Here is a 21237-nt window from a genome sequence, read left to right on the forward strand (position 1 = left end):
GTGTGTCCATACTTTCAGCAGGCATTTATGCACGTAAAATGTGCCATCCCCAAGGATCTTGAGGCATGTTAGTTTCTTTACCCCTTATCCATTCTAGCCATGAAGTTCTACAGTTTGATGCTCTCATAAAGAGGATCTAGAGAAGATTTAAAAAAAGGATCAGAAAAAAAAATTGGTAAAGATAGGGGAATGGTGCATATTTGAAAAAGGAAATTAGTTCTGTCATACACTAGCCATTGATTTTTTATCATTAAGTTATTGCCCTTTTGTTACAAAAGACAGCAACTAACTGCTTAAAAAAGAAAATCTATTATCTCTCATAACTTTAAAGTTCATGAATATTCCTGTTATTAGATTTGGTTGCGTTTAAGAGTTTAATCAATGAAATCAGACATGGTTTCTTTTTTTTCACTTCTTGGCTTTGATTCCTGTTTTGTCACCAGTTTCTGAAAGGTTCTCCCCTCATTGTGATGAGATGGCAGTGGCACAACCATTTCATCCATCTATTCAAGTCCAAGTCCTTAAAAAGACAATGAGCTTTCCCTTTATGTTACCTCCAACCTTACTTCCAGTGTTAGTTCTGATTACCTCCAGTGAGGACCCATTATGATCCCAAACCCTAACATCATGGCCTACACTGACTTGCTCGGGTTTATGTTATATGCCTACCCTTGATGCTGAGGATATGGTCAGCCCCCCACCCCTTAAAGCACATGGACTGAGAGTAGAGGAAAAGGTGGTCCCAAAGTCAAGGCAATGATGCCAGGAGAAGAGGAAGTAGCCACCAACATAGTACAAGCTATAGATGTCCACTTCAGCTGACAGGAGGTTATTGGTAACCTTTAGGAGTAGCAATCAAATGATATGGGTAGACATCAGGTTAGAAAGAATTAAGATGCAAGTGAATGATAGGGAAGTGAATTGGACAAATACCCATCTCCTTTTGTTTTTTAAGAGCATCAAGGAATGAAAATAACATGACAAAATAGTGGCTTGAGACAGTAAGGTCTCCAACAAATACTTTTTTCTTTTTTTAACCATGGTAGATATTGAACTTGTTACTTGTTATAAGTCAAGCCAAAAGATGGAACCCATGTCCACCAGGAGATCTTGAAAAGTTGGAATTTATAATAAAGAGCAATCCTTAAAGAAGAATTGGGATGCTTCTTCTTCCTCTTGAAATAATAAGATCAAATATAGAGAGTAAAATATGGTTACATTCTGAAGACCAGTGAAAGGCATTTGAATATACATGGCCAGTAGGCTCTGTTTTTTAGAGATGAGGTTTTTATCTCAGAGGGTGGTGGACAGAGGTATGTTCAGAACCTGAAGATTTTAGTTGGTTATATTTGGAGGTTTCACCACAGGAAGTGAGAAGGGATCTACACAATGGAATAAAATAATCATACTATATGTTAAATTATCTTGCATATTTTATGTCTTTCAGACAATTGTAAGCTCCATGAGAAGAAGGTCACATTTGCTTTTTCTGCATCATATATCCATTATTCAGCACAGTGCCTAACACAGAAGTAGAATTGCAGCAAAAAAATTGTCAAATGATCCCTTGAATAAACCAAGGGGCCCTTGAGCCTTCTGTTTTTGGTTGATTCAACTTGGAAATTAACTAACCATACTTTTGAAGTAATGAGACAATAAAGATTATCCTAGGATGATAAAAATTTCATGCAAAAGCATTCCCTGTCAAAAAAATTTTTCCTAACCCTACTTCCACGCTAGCAAAATCAGCTAACTCATTTGCTAAAATACCATTCAACTCCAAACTTCAACACTGTTAGAATTAGTGGTACATTTAACCAGACAGATTGCATACATGAAGCAACAAATAGAACCATCATTTGGCTTAAGCCTACAAGCAAATAGGAAAAAACAACTGCAAGACGATATTTTCTCAGAGAAGATTAGTCCAGTCACTATGCTAGTGGAGCTGGAGGAATAGTCTAGGCTACTCCATGCTAAGAACTTATTCCACTCATCATCAATTATTTTTATTAATGGCTACCATAGTGAGTTTTGCCACCTGTCTGTTATTTCCAGGAAGAAGTCAGACTGGTCTGTGATATATAGATTCATAACCAAAAAGCAAAAATAGAACAGTCTGTTGTTTCAGTCAGCAAGCATTTATGAAATATCTAGCTGATGCCAGTCACTTACCTAGGTATTCAGGCTATGAAGATGAAGAAAACACAGTCCCTGACCTTAGATACCTATATTTTATGGATGGGGAAAATAGACATTTGGAAGAGAATTTCAATATAATAATTCATGGACTTACAGGAAAGTTCCTTGGAAACAGAGAAAGGGCCCTTAGTTCAACCTGGGTAGGCAGGTAATAATATTTCAACATAAGCGAATATGTGATCTGCTGCTTGAAAAAATGTACGAGTGTTAGTTGGATCAAAAAGGAAAGTGGAGAGAGGTTGAAATCTATTGCTGGCAGAAGTGTGAGACCCAGACATGTGATGTGTATATTGGGAGAAGCAGTTCAAGGTTTTAACACTGGGAGGGACTTGGAGAGGAGGGCTACTGCCATTGGCTGAGGAACTATCAAATGAAAATAAAGTGCTGCCCTTGAGAATTTTCTCAAAAACTCTATTTTGCTTACATTACTCCTCAAATATATATTTTATCACAGTTTTAACGATAGTCGTATCCCCATGTTGCCTCATTTGAAAAACTACTGAAGATGGTACTTTCCTGATCCACTGACGCCCATTCTCCCATCACCACCACCTCTGTGGCTTCTGTGTTTAAGAACTAACTAGATTGGTGATTCTGAGCTGAAAGTTTGGCAAGACTGTGCAAAGAAATGATCGTAGACAGGTTGGCAGAGACCAACAGGAAGGAAAACTTCATGTGTAGTGCTAGGAAATTTGAATTTGTTCTTTAGCCGATGGGGCATTATTTCTTCAGCAGGAGAGCAACTGGAGCAAGTCTCTATATCAATGGATGCATCTTACAACAGAGGTGAGGATAGATTAGAAGTGCAAAGACTTGGAAGGAAGCTATCTATAGTAAGCATCCAGCAAAAGAAAACTGAACAGTATAAGCACAAGGCTGGTAGAAATGAAGAAGAAGAAGAGAAAGGTGATGCCCAGGTGTCCCGCTTGAACAACCAGACTGTTAAATGGTCCAAAACTCACCATCAAAGGGAGAAAATGGGAGAGTCTGTTTAGGCAATTAGCATTTACTTACTGGGTCAGCCACCTTTTTAAGGATCCGGGGCTATGAAGACCAATATAACACAGTCCCTGTCTGTGGATCCCTTATAACTCATTGGGGGTAAGGTAGGGCAGATAAACACGTAAAAGGTAACCTCAATAAACTGTTTAATAGAATTAAGAGCATGGCGCTATAGAAACATAGAGGAAGGAAGGACCCTAGCTTCTTTTAACAACTCCTAGTTGCTAACTAGGAGAGGAAGCAGGTCTGGGATGATAAACGTTTAATGTTTTAGTATCTTAATTTTTTTTATAAACATATATTTTTATCCCCAGGGGTACAGGTCTGTGAATTACCAGGTTTACACACTTCACAGCACTCACCAAAGCACATACCCTCCTCAATGTCCATAATCCCACCCCGTTCTCCCAAACCCCCTCCCCCCAGCAACCCTCAGTTTGTTTTGTGAGATTAAGAGTCACTTATGGTTTGTCTCCCTCCCAATCCCATCTTGTTTCATTGATTCTTCTCCTACCCACTTAAGCCCCCATGTTGCATCACCACTTCCTCATATCAGGGAGATCATATGATAGTTGTCTTTCTCTGCTTGACTTATTTCGCTAAGCATGATATGCTCTAGTTCCATCCATGTTGTCGCAAATGGCAAGATTTCATTTATTTTGATGGCTGCATAGTATTCCATTGTGTATATATACCACATCTTCTTGATCCATTCATCTGTTGATGGACATCTAGGTTCTTTCCATAGTTTGGCTATTGTGGACATTGCTGCTATAAACATTCGGGTGCATGTGTCCCTTTGGATCACTACATTTGTATCTTTAGGGTAAATACCCAATAGTGCAATTGCTGGGTCATAGGGCAGTTCTATTTTCAACATTTTGAGGAACCTCCATGCTGTTTTCCAGAGTGGCTGCACCAGCTTACATTCCCACCAACAGTGTAGGAGGGTTCCCCTTTCTCCGCATCCTCACCAGCATCTGTCATTTCCTGACTTGTTGATTTTAGCCATTCTGATTGGTGTGAGGTGATATCTCATTGTGGTTTTGATTTGTATTTCCCTGATGCCGAGTGATATGGAGCACTTTTTCATGTGTCTGTTGGCCATCTGGATGTCTTCTTTGCAGAAATGTCTGTTCATGTCCTCTGCCCATTTCTTGATTGGATTATTTGTTCTTTGGGTGTTGAGTTTGCTAAGTTCTTTATAGATTCTGGACACTAGTCCTTTATCTGATATGTCGTTTGCAAATATCTTCTCCCATTCTGTCAGTTGTCTTTTGATTTTGTTAACTGTTTCCTTTGCTGTGCAAAAGCTTTTGATCTTGATGAAATCCCAATAGTTCATTTTTTCCATTGCTTCCCTTGCCTTTTGCGTTGTTCCTAGGAAGATGTTGCTGCGGCAGAGGTCGAAGAGGTTGCTGCCCATGTTCTCCTCAAGGATGTGGATGGATTCCTTTCTCACATTGAGGTCCTTCATCCATTTTGAGTCTATTTTTGTGTGTGGTGTAAGGAAATGGTCCAATTTCATTTTTCTGCATGTGGCTGTCCAATTTTCCCAGCACCATTTATTGAAGAGGCTGTCTTTTTTCCATTGGATATTCTTTCCTGCTTTGTCGAAGATTAGTTGACCATAGATTTGAGGGTCTATTTCTGGGCTCTCTATTCTGTTCCATTGATCTATGTGTCTGTTTTTGTGCCAGTACCATGCTGTCTTGATGATGACAGCTTTGTAATAGAGCTTGAAGTCCGGAATTGTGATGCCACCAACGTTGGCTTTCTTTTTCAATATCCCTTTGGCTATTCGAGGTCTTTTCTGGTTCCATATAAATTTTAGCATTATTTGTTCCATTTCTTTGAAAAAGATGGATGGTACTTTGATAGGAATTGCATTAAATGTGTAGATTGCTTTAGGTAGCATAGACATTTTCACAATATTTATTCTTCCAATCCAGGAGCATGGAACATTTTTCCATTTCTTTGTGTCTTCCTCAATTTCTTTCATGAGTACTTTATAGTTTTCTGAGTATAGATTCTGTGTCTCTTTGGTTAGGTTTATTCCTAGGTATCTTATGGTTTTGGATGCAATTGTAAATGGGATTGACTCCTTAATATCTCTTTCTTCTGTCTTGCTGTTGGTGTAGAGAAATGCAACTGATTTCTGTGCATTGATTTTATATCCTGACACTTTACTGAATTCCTGTATAAGTTCTAGCAGTTTTGGAGTGGAGTCTTTTGGGTTTTCCACATATAGTATCATATCATCTGCGAAGAGTGATAATTTGACTTCTTCTTTGCCGATTTGGATGCCTTTAATTTCCTTTTGTTGTCTGATTGCTGAGGCTAGGACCTCTAGTACGATGTTGAATAGCAGTGGTGATAATGGACATCCCTGCCGTGTTCCTGACCTTAGCGGAAAAGCTTTCAGTTTTTCTCCATTGAGAATGATATTTGCGGTGGGTTTTTCATAGATGGCTTTGATGATATTGAGTTATGTGCCCTCTATCCCTACACTTTGAAGAGTTTTGATCAGGAAGGGATGCTGTACTTTGTCAAATGCTTTTTCAGCATCTATTGAGAGTATCATATGGTTCTTGTATCTTAATTTTGAATAACTCTTGGAATGGGGAAGAAAACAAAGGAGAAGTCATTCAGTGTTTTGGAAATGCAAGTTGAGTTTAAGGAGAGTCTGGAAGATTGTACAGGAACAATGTGTAAGGTGAAGAATGGTGTAACCCAAGGAGAACCCACTGAAAAAGAATTATCTGGAAGTCAGATCCAAAATTCACATTGTATTTTAATTTAATAACATTTTGTGATAAACATACTAGAGAACCAAAAACAACTCGTAATTCTAACAAATTTTCATTCCATTAAAAAGTGAAGCGTGCCCCCTCACATCCATTCTCTGCCTTTTAACCCCAACTCACAGAAACAGTTAACACCAACTTTTAAATAGTTCACAGTGGAATTAGAGCCAATAGTGGGAAAAAAGGAAAAAGTAGATAAAAGAATAAGAATTAAAAGTGATTGGTGTCCCAAATGGAAAACAGGAAGTCTTTGTCATGTTTATGGTGCCAAGTTGTGCAAACTTTTTGTAGGATTCATATAAAAAAACAAAATTACATTTTGCCCCCCCAAAATCAGCATAATGTTTTATGTAAATTTTAATTCAAGATTAGCTTTACATAAAATTTGTTTTTTTAAAAAAAGAATCAGCTTTGACGTTTCGAGTGATTCCCAAGAAGAACTTTCTTGAACAGCTTTATATGTTGACATAAACAACGATTGTTTATAGAAGAGAGTCAGAAGAAACCGAACTGGAAACAAAGAGGTGGCAGAGAGCTGTCAGCTGATGCCCCAGCTGGGGAAGTGGACAGACCTACATATGTCATTAATAGCTTGTGTATAATCCCTGATGTGACAGGAAATGGGAGCCTTTGTGGACCAGCCAGACCACTTAACCCCTGGATGTGTATGGTTGAAGAGGTTAATATGTAAATCTCTTAGCAAAAATGTAGGCTCTGCTGAGATCATATGATCCAGGAGGTGCCTACGTGTAGCCCAAAAGAGTTTGGGCAGGTACTACACAGAAGTGGATGTTTGATCCTCCTGATCAGAGGTCTGACATTCTAGGGATCAGAAGCAATCCCCCTGAAGCTTGTTTTCATAAGTATGTGAAGACTGGAGATCTATTTGATGGGACCTGCTTTCTGCTGTTTTGCCTTATTACTACTCAGCTGTTGTGGAGATAAGGTGGAGTTTGCCTTTCAATATAGGATGAAATGTGAATCCAAGAATCCAAACTAAAATACTTTTGCAAAGTAAATTTATCTCCCCTAAATCTCTCCACTCCCATCCACCTCCATACCCACAAAAGGTTTCTGAAAAGAATATAACTAAGCATCTGACTGGATTTTCTGGAGTAAGGGAAGCAGTCATTCTTTTGAAAATAATTTACCATACAAGGATGCAAAGCACTATAAGCCAATCTCTATTTTTGTTAATAGTAAAATACACTAAAACACTTGAAGCATTTGCCTTAAATGATTTAAACCTTATAGTAAACCTCTGTTATGTGGCTGTGATCTATATGAAATTTTGTAAGAGATTTTATAGGATCCTACTTCTTCCTGGTAGTGCTTTATTTGGATTTATTTTTTCCCAAAAGAATACATTCACATATTTTTATAAAATCAAATATTATAAATGACTTTTAATGAAATAGAGACTCCTCATACCAAATCCTTTTCTATTTCAAGTGTGTCTTTTGACATTTACATCTTCACTTCTGCATAATATGCTTGTCAACTGTTACTTCTGGATTCTCATGCTTTTCTTATATACTAGATGAAGATTTCTCTCTCCTAAATTATCTTGCTTTTTAAAAAATGAAACAAGACGAAACCAGAGAGGGAGACAAACCATAAGAGACTCTTAATCTTAGGAAACAAACTGATTGCTAGAGGGGAGGTGGGTAGGGGGGTGAGGTAACTGAGTGATGGACATTGGGGATGGTATGTGTTGTAGTGAGCAGTGGGTATTATATAAGACTGATGAATCACAGACCCGTACCCACAACACAAGTAATACATTATATGTTAATTAATTGAATTTAAATTAAAAAAAAACTAAACTAACTAAATAAATAAATAATATAGAACATTTAAAAAAAGAAATATATCCAAAGAAAAGATGAGTACAGAATGACAGAATGTCCACAGCTGTGGCTAACTAATCTTAATTCTCTTTTGTGTACCAAAAAAAGTAATAATAAATTTAAAAAAATTATCTTTCCTTTTGACCATACCCTAATATGTGGAGATAAATACCATATTCAAAAGTAGTTATATATTTCTCTTTTGGAACATTTTTTTTTCTCCTAGAATAAATACTTGCTTTTGATTGTAGTGTTTTGTTTTGTTTTGTTTTTAAGATTTTATCTTTGTATTTGAGAGAGAGAGAGAGAAGGGAGAGCACAAGCAGGCGGAGCAGCAGAGGGAGAGGGAGAAGCAAGACCTTGGGATCATGACCTGAGCTGAAGGCAGATACTTAACCAACTGAGCCACCCAGGTGCCCCTTTGATTCTGTTTTTAACCATGTTTACCTGGATGTCCAGTTTAGCTTTTTCTTTTTCTTTTTCTTTTTTTTTCAAAGACTTTGAGGGTTTTTTGAAGAAGTTTTAGGTTCACAGCAAATTTAAGAGGAAGGCACAGAGATTTTCTATATACTCACTATCCACACACATGCATAGCCTCCCTCTTTCCAGATCACCCCCGCCCCGAGTGGTACACTGGTTGCAATTGATGGACCCAGATTAGTATATCATAATCATCAAGGTCTATAGTTTATAGCAGAGTTCACTTTTGTGTTGTACATTCTGTGGGTTTATACTAATGTATAATGTCATGTATCCATCATTATATTATCAAGCAGACTATTTTCTTCACTTCCCTAAAAATCCTCCGTGCTCTGTCTATCCACACCCTTTTCCCAACCTCCAAGCCTAAGCAACTACTGATCTATTTTCTGTCCCCATGGTTTTGCCTTTCCAAAATGAAATATAGTTGGAATCATACAATGTGCATGTAGCCTTTTCAGAGTGGCTTCTTTCAATTAGCAATATGCATTTAAGATTTCTTCATGTCTTTTCATGGCTTAAAAGTACTTTTTTTTAGCACCAAATAATATTCCTTTGATTAGATGTACCACAGTCTCTCTACTCACCTACTGAAGGACATCTTGGTTGCTTCCAAGATGGGGCCACTAAATAAAGCTGCTATAAACATTGTGTGCACCTTTTTGCCTGAACAGAAGTTTTCAAATCCTTTGGTAAATAACAAGTAATGCAAGTGCTGGATTGTATGGTTAGAGGGTGTTTGTTTTTTAAGAAATCACCAAACTGTCTTCCCAAGTGGCTGTGTGATTTTGCATTCACTCTAGTAATGAATGAGTCTCTTTTACTCCCCATCATGATCAACATTTGGTGTTGTTAGTGTTCTGGATTTTGACCATTCTAATAAGTATGTAGTGGTATGTCATTATTGTTTTAATTTGCATTTCCTTGATGACATATGATATGGTTCATCTTTTCATATATTTACCTCCTGTATATATTCTTTGGTGAGGTGTCTTTAAGGTCTGTGGCCCATTTTTATGTGGATTGTTTGTGTTCTTATTGTTGAGTTTTAAGTGTTCCTTGTACATTTTAGATAAGAGTGTTTCATGAGATGTGTCTTTTGCAAATATTTTCTCCTAGTTTAGCTTTTGATTTTGATCATTTTTGTTATTCCTTCCCCAAATGCTCCGACATGTAAGGTAATCTACAGATTTTATTATTTCTCCTGGAGACCTCCCTCCCAGAGCCTTCCACCTCCTTGTTCCTTTCTGAATGGATTGATTTCCATTTCCTGCCCCAATGTCATTCTAGGCTTCCTTTTTACCTCTTTTTTGTGTTAGATGCCTTATCCTTGGATCTCATGTCTTTAATTTTTCTTTATTTTCTCCATTTTCCCCAGCTCTCTGACATAGCTTTTTGTTGTCTGTGAGTCTTGCACACACGAGAGTTTCAGCTTTTTCGTCATGAGCTCCCTCTATGTGCTTGTTACTTCTTCCATTCTCTGCAGTTACCATGTAAGCATCTGCTTTCCTGTTCCCAAAGGTCTTTTCCACCGATGGCTCTTTTCCATTATCCCCTCCTCCATGGATGTATCTCCATTTTAAATTCCTTTAAAATCATTTTAGTAAGGTCTGAGGAGGAAGGATAGTAAATGTATGTGGCCCATCCACCATGTTCTTTAGATGTCCAAATTTAACTTTTGATGGATTAATTTGCCTGAGGATTTAAGTACAAATTCAGACATTTTTTTGAAAATATGTTCTTCTTTTTAGAGAAGTAGTTGTTGTTATTATTATTATTATTATTATTATTATTTATTTGTGTATGTGTGTGTGGAGCTTGCAACTATGACATGATGAAAGTAGATCTACTATACATGTACCCCGGTGGAGTACGATTAGAAAATTCTGTCTCAAAATTTATCCAGTTACTGGATTATGCAATCCCCTTCTCTAGTTCTTAATTTATAGCTGTTATTATGCTATTACTGGATTGAGAGATTAGGAAAGAAAAAACAACTACCATCTGTATTGGCACTTGATTTAAAACTTCATGAAGAGATAGCTATGCAAAACAATGACTAACCTAAGACTTTATCTTTTTTTGATGGGTATTTCTTTATTCAGCACCCAAAATGGGGAATTGATTATTTCTGCCTGTCCTTTATGCATTCAGCAAAAGTTACTGTGTCTTCTATATTGCAAAAATCATGAGAAAATATTTCCTATTGCTTCCAAAGACTATTAAATACACATATGCACGCACACATGCTTGCCTCAAGATTTTATATGTGTTTGGCTCTTACACCTTATTAAAACAAAATACAGAACTTCCAAGTAATTGATGAAAGTGAAACTCTTGAGTTTTCTGATGAGGTTGGTAGCCTCTGGCTATCTCTAAGAAGGTAGTGCTAAGTGTTTAAGAAATGAAATTAAATGTCACTGTACTTATATTTTATCAATGCCAATGATAAAATATATTCTTTCATAATTTTCTCTGTGGTAAAATACAAAACTAACTTTTATCTTAGCAAGATTGACAGAATAAAACCTTTTCTATAATTTAAAATTAATATAACAAAAAACAATAAGATCCCCTGATTTGTGTACGTGATCCTGCTTGCGTGTATGTATAGGTAGAAGCTTTAAAATGTAAAATTTTACGTAGAATTTTATGTAAAAATGTAATTTTAAACTTTTTTTCTTTTAAGTGATTAGTCTAAGATATTATCTGGTGATTAAATCACCTAGCAAGATGTCAAATATCTTCAGGTTTAATGAGTGCCCTCTTTTACTGAAACATTTAATTATCTTCCCTTGGCGGTAGTCTCCACACCACCTAGCAGATCTTACCAACACAGAGCTACAGTTTTGGGGAGACTGAGGGCTGAGCTAAGGTATAAGCCCTGGAATGAGGTGAGCAGCTCCCCATACCCTGAGATTGTCGAAAATGGCTTTATGAGGCTGGAGTTTGCACCAATTCAACAGACCCACTTGTGCAGAAAATTGGTCTGTTGGACAGAATACTGAATATTTACTGTGAATATCCAAAGAATAAATGAATCATTTCATCCTTTTCATTATTATCAACCAAATGATTGCCCATTGGGTAGCATGTCTGTCTATTTTCAAGATTAATCATTCATTTATTTTAAGTAAAACAGCTCATCTTCCTCAAGGTCCCTTCATTCTCCAAAGGAATATAAATACCATGAAGAAGTCTGCATTTTGTGTACTTGCAGGTACTACAGCTAGACTAAAACATGTATTGTTACTTTAATGATAACATAAGGAAAGGGATAAAGAATAGAAGGAAGTCACCTCCAACATTGATTGTACACTATATAATACAGTTTCATTCATTTTCTCATTTAACCTTATGTCAGATATGTAAATAGAATGAATAATATTGTCTCTATTTAACAGAGAAAACTGAGACCAGTGTCATTAAGTAAGCTGCCCCAAGGTACTCTGCTAGTAAGGCATAATGCTAAGATTTAAATCCAAGTCTGTCTGACCTCAAAGCCTGTTTTTTTTTTTTTTTTTGTATGTTTGTTTTTGTTTTTGTTTTTTCCATTACAGCTTTCTGTTTCCCATTTGGTTTTTCTTAGTTGTGAGAAAGGTTGTCCTTCACAGAGGAAATTAAGTTTATTATTGTTTTCGTTGTCCTTTACCGATATTAACCACAGTCTGTCTGTGGTCAGCAAATAATCACAGTAAATAAAAGAAGCAGGTAGAAACCACGTAGAGGTAAAAAGCTAGTCCATTCATCAGCAGGTAACATTAACACTTGCTGAAGAGATTCTGTTGACCTCAGTGGACTAATTTCAGAATTATTGGCTTCCATTGCAAACTCTAGACACACACCAGTGAATGCAGTTGGTTTCAGTTCCTCAGGGAAATAAACTTCAACAGTAGCAGTAGAAGAATCTAAAACAAAGACGAATTGGAGAGTAGTTCTTATTTGGGGATTTTTTTCAGAAGAAAACTTGCCTCACTTTGTACAAAATAAATACTCCAGAAGAGTTGTATGTTAATTAGTATGTTTGAATTTGAGTGATCATTTGAAAGCCATTCCCTGTTAATGGATAATTTAATGTGAATTATACTTTGTTTTAAAAAAGCACTCATGGGGTGCCTGGGTGGCTCAGTGGGTTAAGCCGCTGCCTTCGGCTCAGGTCATGATCTCAGGGTCCTGAGATCGAGTTCCGCATCGGGCTCTCTGCTCAGCCGGGAGCCTGCTTCCTCCTCTCTCTCTCTCTGCCTGCTTCTCTGCCTACTTGATCTCTCTCTGTCAAATAAATAAATGAAATCTTTAAAAAAAATTTTTTTAAATAAATAAAAAAGCACTCATCCTATAATCTGATTATTTAATACAAATTAAATTTCATTTATTTGATTCATATTTTATAGTATTTCGGTTATGACTATTATGTACTATGTCTTTTCTGCCAGGTCTCTATTCATAATAACAATTTCAGTTTGTTTCTCCCAGTTTGTTGGGGTTTTTGTTGTTGTTATTGTTGTTTTGCTTTTTTTTTTTTTTTAATTTTGAAGAAGCTCTGATATCCATGGTTTTTTATAAGTTAACAAAGTATTTTTTCTCTTTATCGTTATACTCAACTCCACCATTCTTCTATTTGCCTTCAGAAAATTCAAGTGGTAAACAATACTGAAATATATAGCATAAGCTATGCTATAGGAAAAAAGGTTTTTTAAGCTTTAATTAATTTATTTGACAGAGTGAGAGAGCACAACAGTGGTGGGGGAGGGATAGAGGGAGAGGGAGAAACAGGCCCTCCACTGAAGAGGGAGCCCACCAAATGGGGCTTGGTCCCAGGACCCCAGGATCATGACCTGAGCCAACTGAACCACCCACGTACCTCTACACAACGGAAAAAATTAAACCTGTTTAGGTAATTTCTTTAATTCTTTCAGACCATTAAAAAATAATTAGGTTTCCCAGGGTGACTGGGAGACTCAGTAAGTTAAGTGGCTGCCTTTGGCCCAGGTCATGATCCAGGGGTCCTGGTATTGAGCCCGTGGTTGGTAGGGGACCTGTTTCTCCTCTCCCTCTCCCTCTTCCCCTCCCCTCCCACTCATGTTCTCTCTTTTGCTCACTCTTTCTCTGTCAAATAAATAAATAAAATTTAGGAAAAAAAAAGAAAAGAATTAGGTTTCTCAACAAAAGTTATCTATATGATTCCTTCTAGCTCTGTATTGCCCAGTATAGTAGTAACTAGTCACATGTGACTATTTAAATTACATAAAATTAAATAAAATTAAAAGTGAATTCCATAGAGGTGCCCGAGTGGCTCAGTCAGTTAAGCATCTGCCTTCGGCCCAAGTCATGATCTCAGAGTCCTGGAATCCAGCCCCACATCCAGCTTCCTTCTCAGCAGGAAGTCTGCTTCCTTCTCTCTCTCTTTTTCTCTTCCCCTTCCTTTGCCCCTCCCCACTGCTCGTTCTCTCTCTCTCTCAAATAAATAAATAAAATCTTAAAAAAAAATTAATCCCTCAGTCACACTAGCCATTATTTCAAAGGCAAGGCTCAAGAGCCACATGTGGTTAGTAGCAACCATATGGGATGGCAAAGGTATAGAACATTTCCATCATCACAGAAAGCACTATTATACGGTGCTATTCTAGATTATGATATAGAATATACTCCAAGATAGTTGATTTCTTTCTTTTGTCTTTTTTTTCTGCAGTAGCCTCAGTGATTTATAAGAGTGATTGCTACATTGGTAGTGGTCAACAAATATTTGTTGAATATTGAATGAATTGAACAAGAGATTGGAAAGCAGGAAGAATGTAGTATCAGTTGTAGAGTATTTATGGAAGTTTAAGGCTAAAAATTAGGTTCAGATCCAGAAAGGTTTTATGTAGAAAATATTGTGTAATCATATAAAGTTCAGGAAGTGGAAATTGGGCTAGGTCTTTTTGAAATAATTTTCTGTATTTACTTCAATATTTATTAGTAATAGATTATCATATTTAAAAGTCAATCCATTTCTCTTTCCCTAGAGGTAATTATTATTCTTAAATTGGTTTAAATCATTTCTGTTAATGCTCTTATAGTTGTACTATGCATTTATGTATTGACAACAATATCTATTATTGATTAGTATGTTTGTGAAATATACATAAATAACCACTCTGGCAAAAAAAAAATGCACATTCTCTTCTATGACTCATCATTTTTCCTTTAGTATTGTATGCCATATATTTCCATGTTGCTACAGTTAGCTCTGTCTTTTTAACTGCACATAAGACACAATTTTATGATTATATCATGTTTTACTTATGGATTGATTTATCAATTCTATTGCTTGAAGTTGAGGTAGTTTCCAAAGTTTGGCTAATAAAAATGATGCACTAGTGAACATGCTTATCCATATCTTTGGGTGCACATGTGTGCTTTCCTAGCCTAGAATATATATGTAGAATCGTAATTGTTTGCTTGCAAACTTTGAGTACCTTCAGCGTTACTAGATACTATCAAACCTTTCTCCTAAGTGTTTTACAATTTATAGTTCCCTCCATAATAATTGCAAGTTGTCCTTTCCCAGCAATTTATCAACTTTGCTATTGTTGAATTAACTGTGAAATGTCTTTATGGATTTCATTTGAGTTTCCCTGATTATAAAGGAAAGTGAGCAACTTATAGCATAATTATTGACCATTCTCATTTCCTTTTCTGTCAATTGTCTCTTGTTCATTGCTTATTGGAGTATCTTCTATGCATGACAAATTTCATTTCCAAGTCTTTAGCTTATCTTTATGTTTTAACTTTGTATATGGATTATTTTATTATACAAACATTATCAGATTTATCAATCCTTACTTTTATGTTGCTTTTATGGGTTTTTAAAAAGCATATATTTTCTCTTTGAATATCATATTTTATTCTTTGAATTTAAATATTAATTTGGTGGAGAATGGACATCTACATGATATTGAGTCTTCCTATTCATAAATATGGATATGGTATATCTTTTCATTTATACATGTCTTTCTATACAATTATATCATGCCATTACAATTATGCATATCTTTTAAAATATGTAGTGTTTTTATTACCACTGCCATTTAAAAAACATTTTAATTGGTTATTATTTAGGTACCTCAACCATATTGATTTTCATGTATCAAATATATATATTTCATATATCCTATAACCTTGCTAAATACTCTTATTAATTCCAGTAGCTTGTCAGTAAATTCCCCTGAATTTTCTGTGTACACAATTCTGTTGTGTTCAAATTATTTATCCATTTCCAATGATTTATGTATCTTAGAACTTCTTATTCTATTGCATTAACTAGGAATTCCTGTAATATAGTCTGGAAGCAGTGATAGTAAACATCCTTATCTGATTTCCACCTTTAATTGTAATATTTCTAAATTTTCACTTTTAATTTTACTTTTTTTTATTCATTATTTTTTTTAATTATTTATAAACATATAATGTATTATTAGCCCCAGGGGTACAGGTCTGTTAATCACCAGGTTTACACACTTCACAGCACCCACCATAGCACATTAAATTTTCACTTAAATGTCTCATTTGCTATAGATTTTGGAGATATTCCTATCAGATTAAAGAAGTTCTATTTTATTAATAGCTTGCTTAGCATGTTTTTCAAAGTAAATACTAGGTTGTAGGTTCTTCTACATATTTTGAAAGCACATAAGCATTTTTTCTCAGTTAATCTGTTGATGAGATGAATTACATTAATAGATTTTTCTGTTATTGAACAACCTTCGTATTTACTTGAAAAATTCTGTCTAGTTATGACTTTCTCTTACACACTGCTTGTTGTATTTGATATTTCATTTTGTGTTTCAGCATCTATAGTCTAAAATCAGAGCAGTATATAACTTCATCTTCTCAATCATTGTGGGTATCAAGTTTCCAGAAATCTCTAAATATGTCAAGAAACTTACACACACACACTCTCTTCTCTCTCTCATTCTTTTTCACACATGTGCCTGTGTGTGTATGTGTGTGTGTAGCTAGTTGATTCTGCAACTAATTCTAATTTCAGGCTATCTTATAAAATATCAGAAAGCCATATTCAATGTCCCTTGCCCTAGATTTGGATGCACAGCTCTGTTCTGGGTGTTGAACCTGCTTAAGATTTTCTCTCCCTCTCCTTCTGTCCCTTGCCCCCGCCTCACGTCACTTGCTCTCTCTCTCTCTCTCTCAAAAATAAATGAATAAACAAATAAATCATAAAATCAGCATCATTAAGGCAAACGCAAAAAATTCAAAATTGTCTCTATATAACAGTTCATACTCCATCTTGGAATATATCCAGTGCAACATATGGGCAGGAAAGAGTTTAAAAACTTGAATGGAGGAAGAAAAAAAAAAAAATCAAACTCCTACATTTTCATTACTAATAAGTGAGTTAAAAAGTAAGACACCACTATAATCTGTACTTAAGGGAAAAATGAGTATTAATCATGTGCAGATACCCTAACAGAGAAAGTAGGTATTTTAAAACATATTAAAAAGCTTACAATCTTCCCAGTTTCTGTAGTTTTTAGTGCTGCTTGCTTTTCTGAATCTTTTTTTTTTTTTTTTTTTAAGATCGTGAACAAAGTATGTGGTTTTCCATAATAACCTTGGAATTTGACAGGTGTGCTCTGATCGGTTCATGTTCACTGCAGTAAGAATAGTGGAGGCAGCAGGTGGCAGCAGCTCCCACTCAAAAAACCAGGAATCACAAGTCTTAGAGCAGCCTGAGGCCTCCCTCCCAGGCGAGCTAGTTCTTTTGTGCCTGTAACTGCGCATTTCAAATATGGGGGGGGGGTAGGGAAGGGAGGGAAATAAGACAATGCATAAATCCCACTAATTTTGACAAAGCAAATGAGACTTTTTTGTGTGTCTATTTTACTTGGAGAATGACTAACTTATGAAATAGGTGGGTTTACACCTATTGCTTTATGCTTTCTGTGACCCTTCTTCCCCTTTTCCCCTCTTCTATCTTAATTCTTTTGGGTTTCACTCAAGCCTTTCCTTTTCATGGAAGCTGGAAATATTTTAGCCATTTTGTCTACTTTTATTAAATGACAATTAATAATAATAATAATTAGCTAATAATATTAGTGTCCAGTTATTAAACACTGACTATAATATGTAAGTCTCTCTTTCAGAAATCTTACATATTCTATCTCATTTAATTCACGCAATAACTCAATGGATTAGGTACTACTATTATTGCCCTCATTTTATAGATATCAAAACTGAAGCACAGAAAGTTTCATAACTTGCCTAAGATCATACAGCTAATAGGTGGAAGGGGCCAGAAAACTAATACAGGCCGTCTGATCTCAGAACCTAGACTCTTCGCCGTTATTCAGGGATACGTTAACTAGGGAGACCAATCTCTGCCAGTAGACAGGTTGGCAAGTATTTAAATTCCACTAAGAAATAGAATGTTAAGATAATTTAAAGTTCATATATTTCCAAAATGTCTTTGAGAACTATTTCCACAGGTGGGAATTTGAGGTCACTGAAAGTTCACTGTGAAAGAGATACTGGGACGGACAGCAAATCTCAGCTTCACTTATTATCTGTGGAAGCTTGACAAGTTTTATCACAACCCAGAGCTTAACTTTCCTAATGTATTACATAGTGACAATAATACTTGAGTGTTACTGTGAAGATTGAAAAATCATAGGATAATTCCCAGAATATAGCTAAGTATATCCTCAGTTAATATTAGTTCATTTCTACCCTCTTCAGTAAACTGTGGTGGCAACTATGAATTTCCCTGAGGTAGGATGAGCCTGGAGAATGAGTTAAAGGGGAATGAAGGATGTATTGATTAGCTGAGGAGGAACATTGCATTATTAATTTTTGTATCTCCCTCAATCAGTATCTTCAGTGATGAGCGCATAACAAATGTTTGTTGTTAAATCGGTGAGTAAAAAAGTCATAAAATTAGGTAGTCAGTGGATATTTTAAGTATCTAAGAATAAAGTCTTCCCAAGTATTTGGCATGCATTTTAGAGGACAGGAGGGAACCATAACATGCATGTTCCTGGGAAATTATTTATAATTAAAGAAAATTAATGGGGGACCCTTATTAATTCTGACTTAAAGATACTCAGTTTTTATTGTGACACCATTTCTTGTTCTCTGACATGCTTAGGCTTGCATTTGTTTGCTCATTTGTTAAATTACCTGATTTATCTTCTAGACCAAAAACAGAAGATGCTTGGGTATTTGCAAAACCCAGTGCCATTCAGGCTCTTGGCGTGATGTCATTCGGTGAGTGTATGATTTCACAGGCCCTGTCTCAATACGGAATCTTCGGTATAATGAAAAAGTTTCATATTTGTGTCTGGAGAGCAGATGTCCAAAGCTTTATACTTCCTATTAACAGCATATGATCTAATTTGTGCCAACATAAAATTAGGCTCAAACTTTTCTCACTCATCACTAAAATTTGATTTAATTTGGACGAGTCTCTTTCTCATGCAGAAAACTCATGGTCATCTTGTTTTTTAACTTGAAAATCTAGCAAGTGTTATTTGCTTATTCAAAACCTTGCACACAAGGTATTACAAATTGGCCAGATGTCTAAAGCTACTCTGCTATATCCCAGATTGGAAAGGAAGCCGTGGATGGAAAATATAGTGCTGTTTAGATTTCCCTTAAGATTGGAAGGCCACCAGGAAATGGAAAATGGGAGAGAAAGTTGGATAGGACTGGTTTGTATCAAGAGTGACAGGAAGAGACCACATAAGTCTAACATGAGTGAAATTTCTCATTCCTACAGTTGTTAAAAAAGTTATTTTCTGACAGAGCTAAATAAATTTATGTATTTGAACTTCAGTTCAGTAGCATTCCAAAGTCCCATACATCTCTGAATTTTTGGAGGAAAAAAGAGAATCTTAGTGCTTGTGTTGACGGACAGTTGGAAGGCAGGCAAGCAGGGACAGGGGCCCCTGCTCTAAGAGGAAACCGCCCTTAAAAGGATTTTACACCATGCTGGAGGGAGCCCTCCAGCCTTTCCCATGTGATAGGTAGATGACAAAAATGTGCTTGGATGACAGGTGCTAGGAGGGCTAATCAGATAAAACAGCCCTCCAACAAGCCCATAAAAACCCCTATAGCTTTAGAAACTCTAATGGCAATCCTCTTGGGTCCTGCTGTCCTCAGAGCTTTGTACTCTCACATTGCTGTTGCTCAATAAACCTCCCTTTGCTGCTGCCCACCACTCTGATCTCCCTCTTCTTTCTTCGAAGCCCTGTGACACCGTGGGCCCCAAAGGAGAAGGAAATCCAGTAACACTTGCTTTAATGGTGCTTTTTTTTTTCTTTTTTGTATTGCAGCATTCATTTGTCACCATAACTGCTTCTTAGTTTATGGTTCTTTGGAAGACCCCACAGTCGCTAAGTGGTCCCGCATCATCCACATGTCCACTTTGGCTTCTGTACTCATCAGTACTCTCTTTGCTACCTGTGGATACTTGACCTTTACTGGCTTCACCCAAGGTAAAATGAGAGATTCAGTTGTCATCATATTTTGTTACTCACATGGAGTGGTTCTGTCACTTCTCATTTAGGGCACAGTTATACCCAGTTTTCTACTTCAACGTCTCACTAATCTCTTTTATCCATTCTCTCCTCTACCTTCCCACCTGTGCTGTTTCTGTTTTCCTGGCTTTCTCCCTTTTCAGCTGCTAAACTTGGTTCTGTAGTTCCTTCCCTCTCTTCTTCCATTCTTTCACTTAAAAGCACTTGAAATCTGGCTTCCCTCTCCACTGCTCTACTGCAGCTTCACTTTCAGAAACGCCAGCGTCCTCTCACTCTCTAAAGTTGGTTCTGATTCTCATGCATCTCTGTGAATCACATGACAGTTCTGAACGTCCTGTCTTTCCTCCTATAGGAGAAGGAGCACTGCCATATCATCTTTCACTCTGTTAATATTTTCTTTCTCCTACCTTCTCTCCTCTTCTTCCCCCACCTTCCATTAACTGGCTCAGACAAGTTGTCTTCTTTTCTCTCAACAAATCCTCTGGAGATTGTCATTGTTTTAAACTCTAGTCCAGACCTTTCTTTTCATCTCTAGCCTCTTGCCTGCAGGACATTCCTACTGAGTGATCCCATTCTTGCTTTAAGCACAAAACATCATCTTTCCCACAAAACCAGCCCCACCCCTCCCCCTCTCCTCCAACACACCACCCCACACTGAATTTATTTCTCTTTCCCCTGTTCACCCAGGCCCAACAGCGGAGTGGCTATCTCTTCTGCTTCCTTTGACCTGTGCACTCACTTCTCTGTGTAGTATAATACCCAGGGTAATCTGACAGCCCACTAAATGCTGTGATTCAGACATGTCACAGCTTTTGCCGGTCTATTATCTCATTTGACCTTGAAACAACCCTATGAAGGTAAGTGGAATAACTAGTTTTACCCCCTGCTTAAAACACAAAGAGGTGAAGAAACTTGCCCAGGCTGGTGACAAAGTAGAAAACAAGTCTCCTGACTTCCAGTTCAATTTTTGGTTCCACTCTCTCTTGCTGTCTAACCTACTTTGGTCAAGTGCAACCCATGAAAAGCTGTCTCTTACCCTCAAGCTCCTCTTCACTTAGTTTTCATATAATACGAGGTACTCTTGGGTGTATTGTTTCAAATAGTTGCAGATGACTATGATTATAGGCAGAGATTTCTCAAGAAATAAAGAAAAAAGTAAAAACGGCTTCAAAACAAAGTGTTTAACATAATTCCAATGCCATCAAAAATGTAATCTGTATATGTGCCATTTGAGTGCAGCAATGAAGTGACTGTGAAAGTCTTGGTAAAAATTATGTTTCAAAATACTGCCTTGTATCACTATTGCTACATCATTTGCCAAGGTGAATGGCCTGTAGGGGCCAGTCTGTACAAAACCTTGGT

General features: G+C 36.6%; 1 protein-coding gene across 3 annotated transcripts in view; it reads left to right on the plus strand.

Moving 5' to 3' along the window:
• Window positions 1-21237, plus strand: part of SLC38A11 (solute carrier family 38 member 11) — a 52920-nt gene that overhangs the window by 18640 nt on the left and 13043 nt on the right. For 2 of the 3 annotated variants that reach the window (XM_059168953.1, XM_059168951.1), the window contains exons 8-9: window positions 18534-18604; window positions 19672-19833. In XM_059168953.1, the coding sequence (XP_059024936.1) occupies window positions 18534-18604; window positions 19672-19833 (233 nt within the window). The remainder of the gene's footprint in view (window positions 1-18533; window positions 18605-19671; window positions 19834-21237) is intronic. The other variant, XM_059168952.1, reaches the window with a different exon arrangement.

The sequence above is a fragment of the Mustela lutreola genome, chromosome 3 (assembly GCF_030435805.1).
Source record: "Mustela lutreola isolate mMusLut2 chromosome 3, mMusLut2.pri, whole genome shotgun sequence".
NCBI lineage: Eukaryota > Metazoa > Chordata > Mammalia > Carnivora > Mustelidae > Mustela > Mustela lutreola.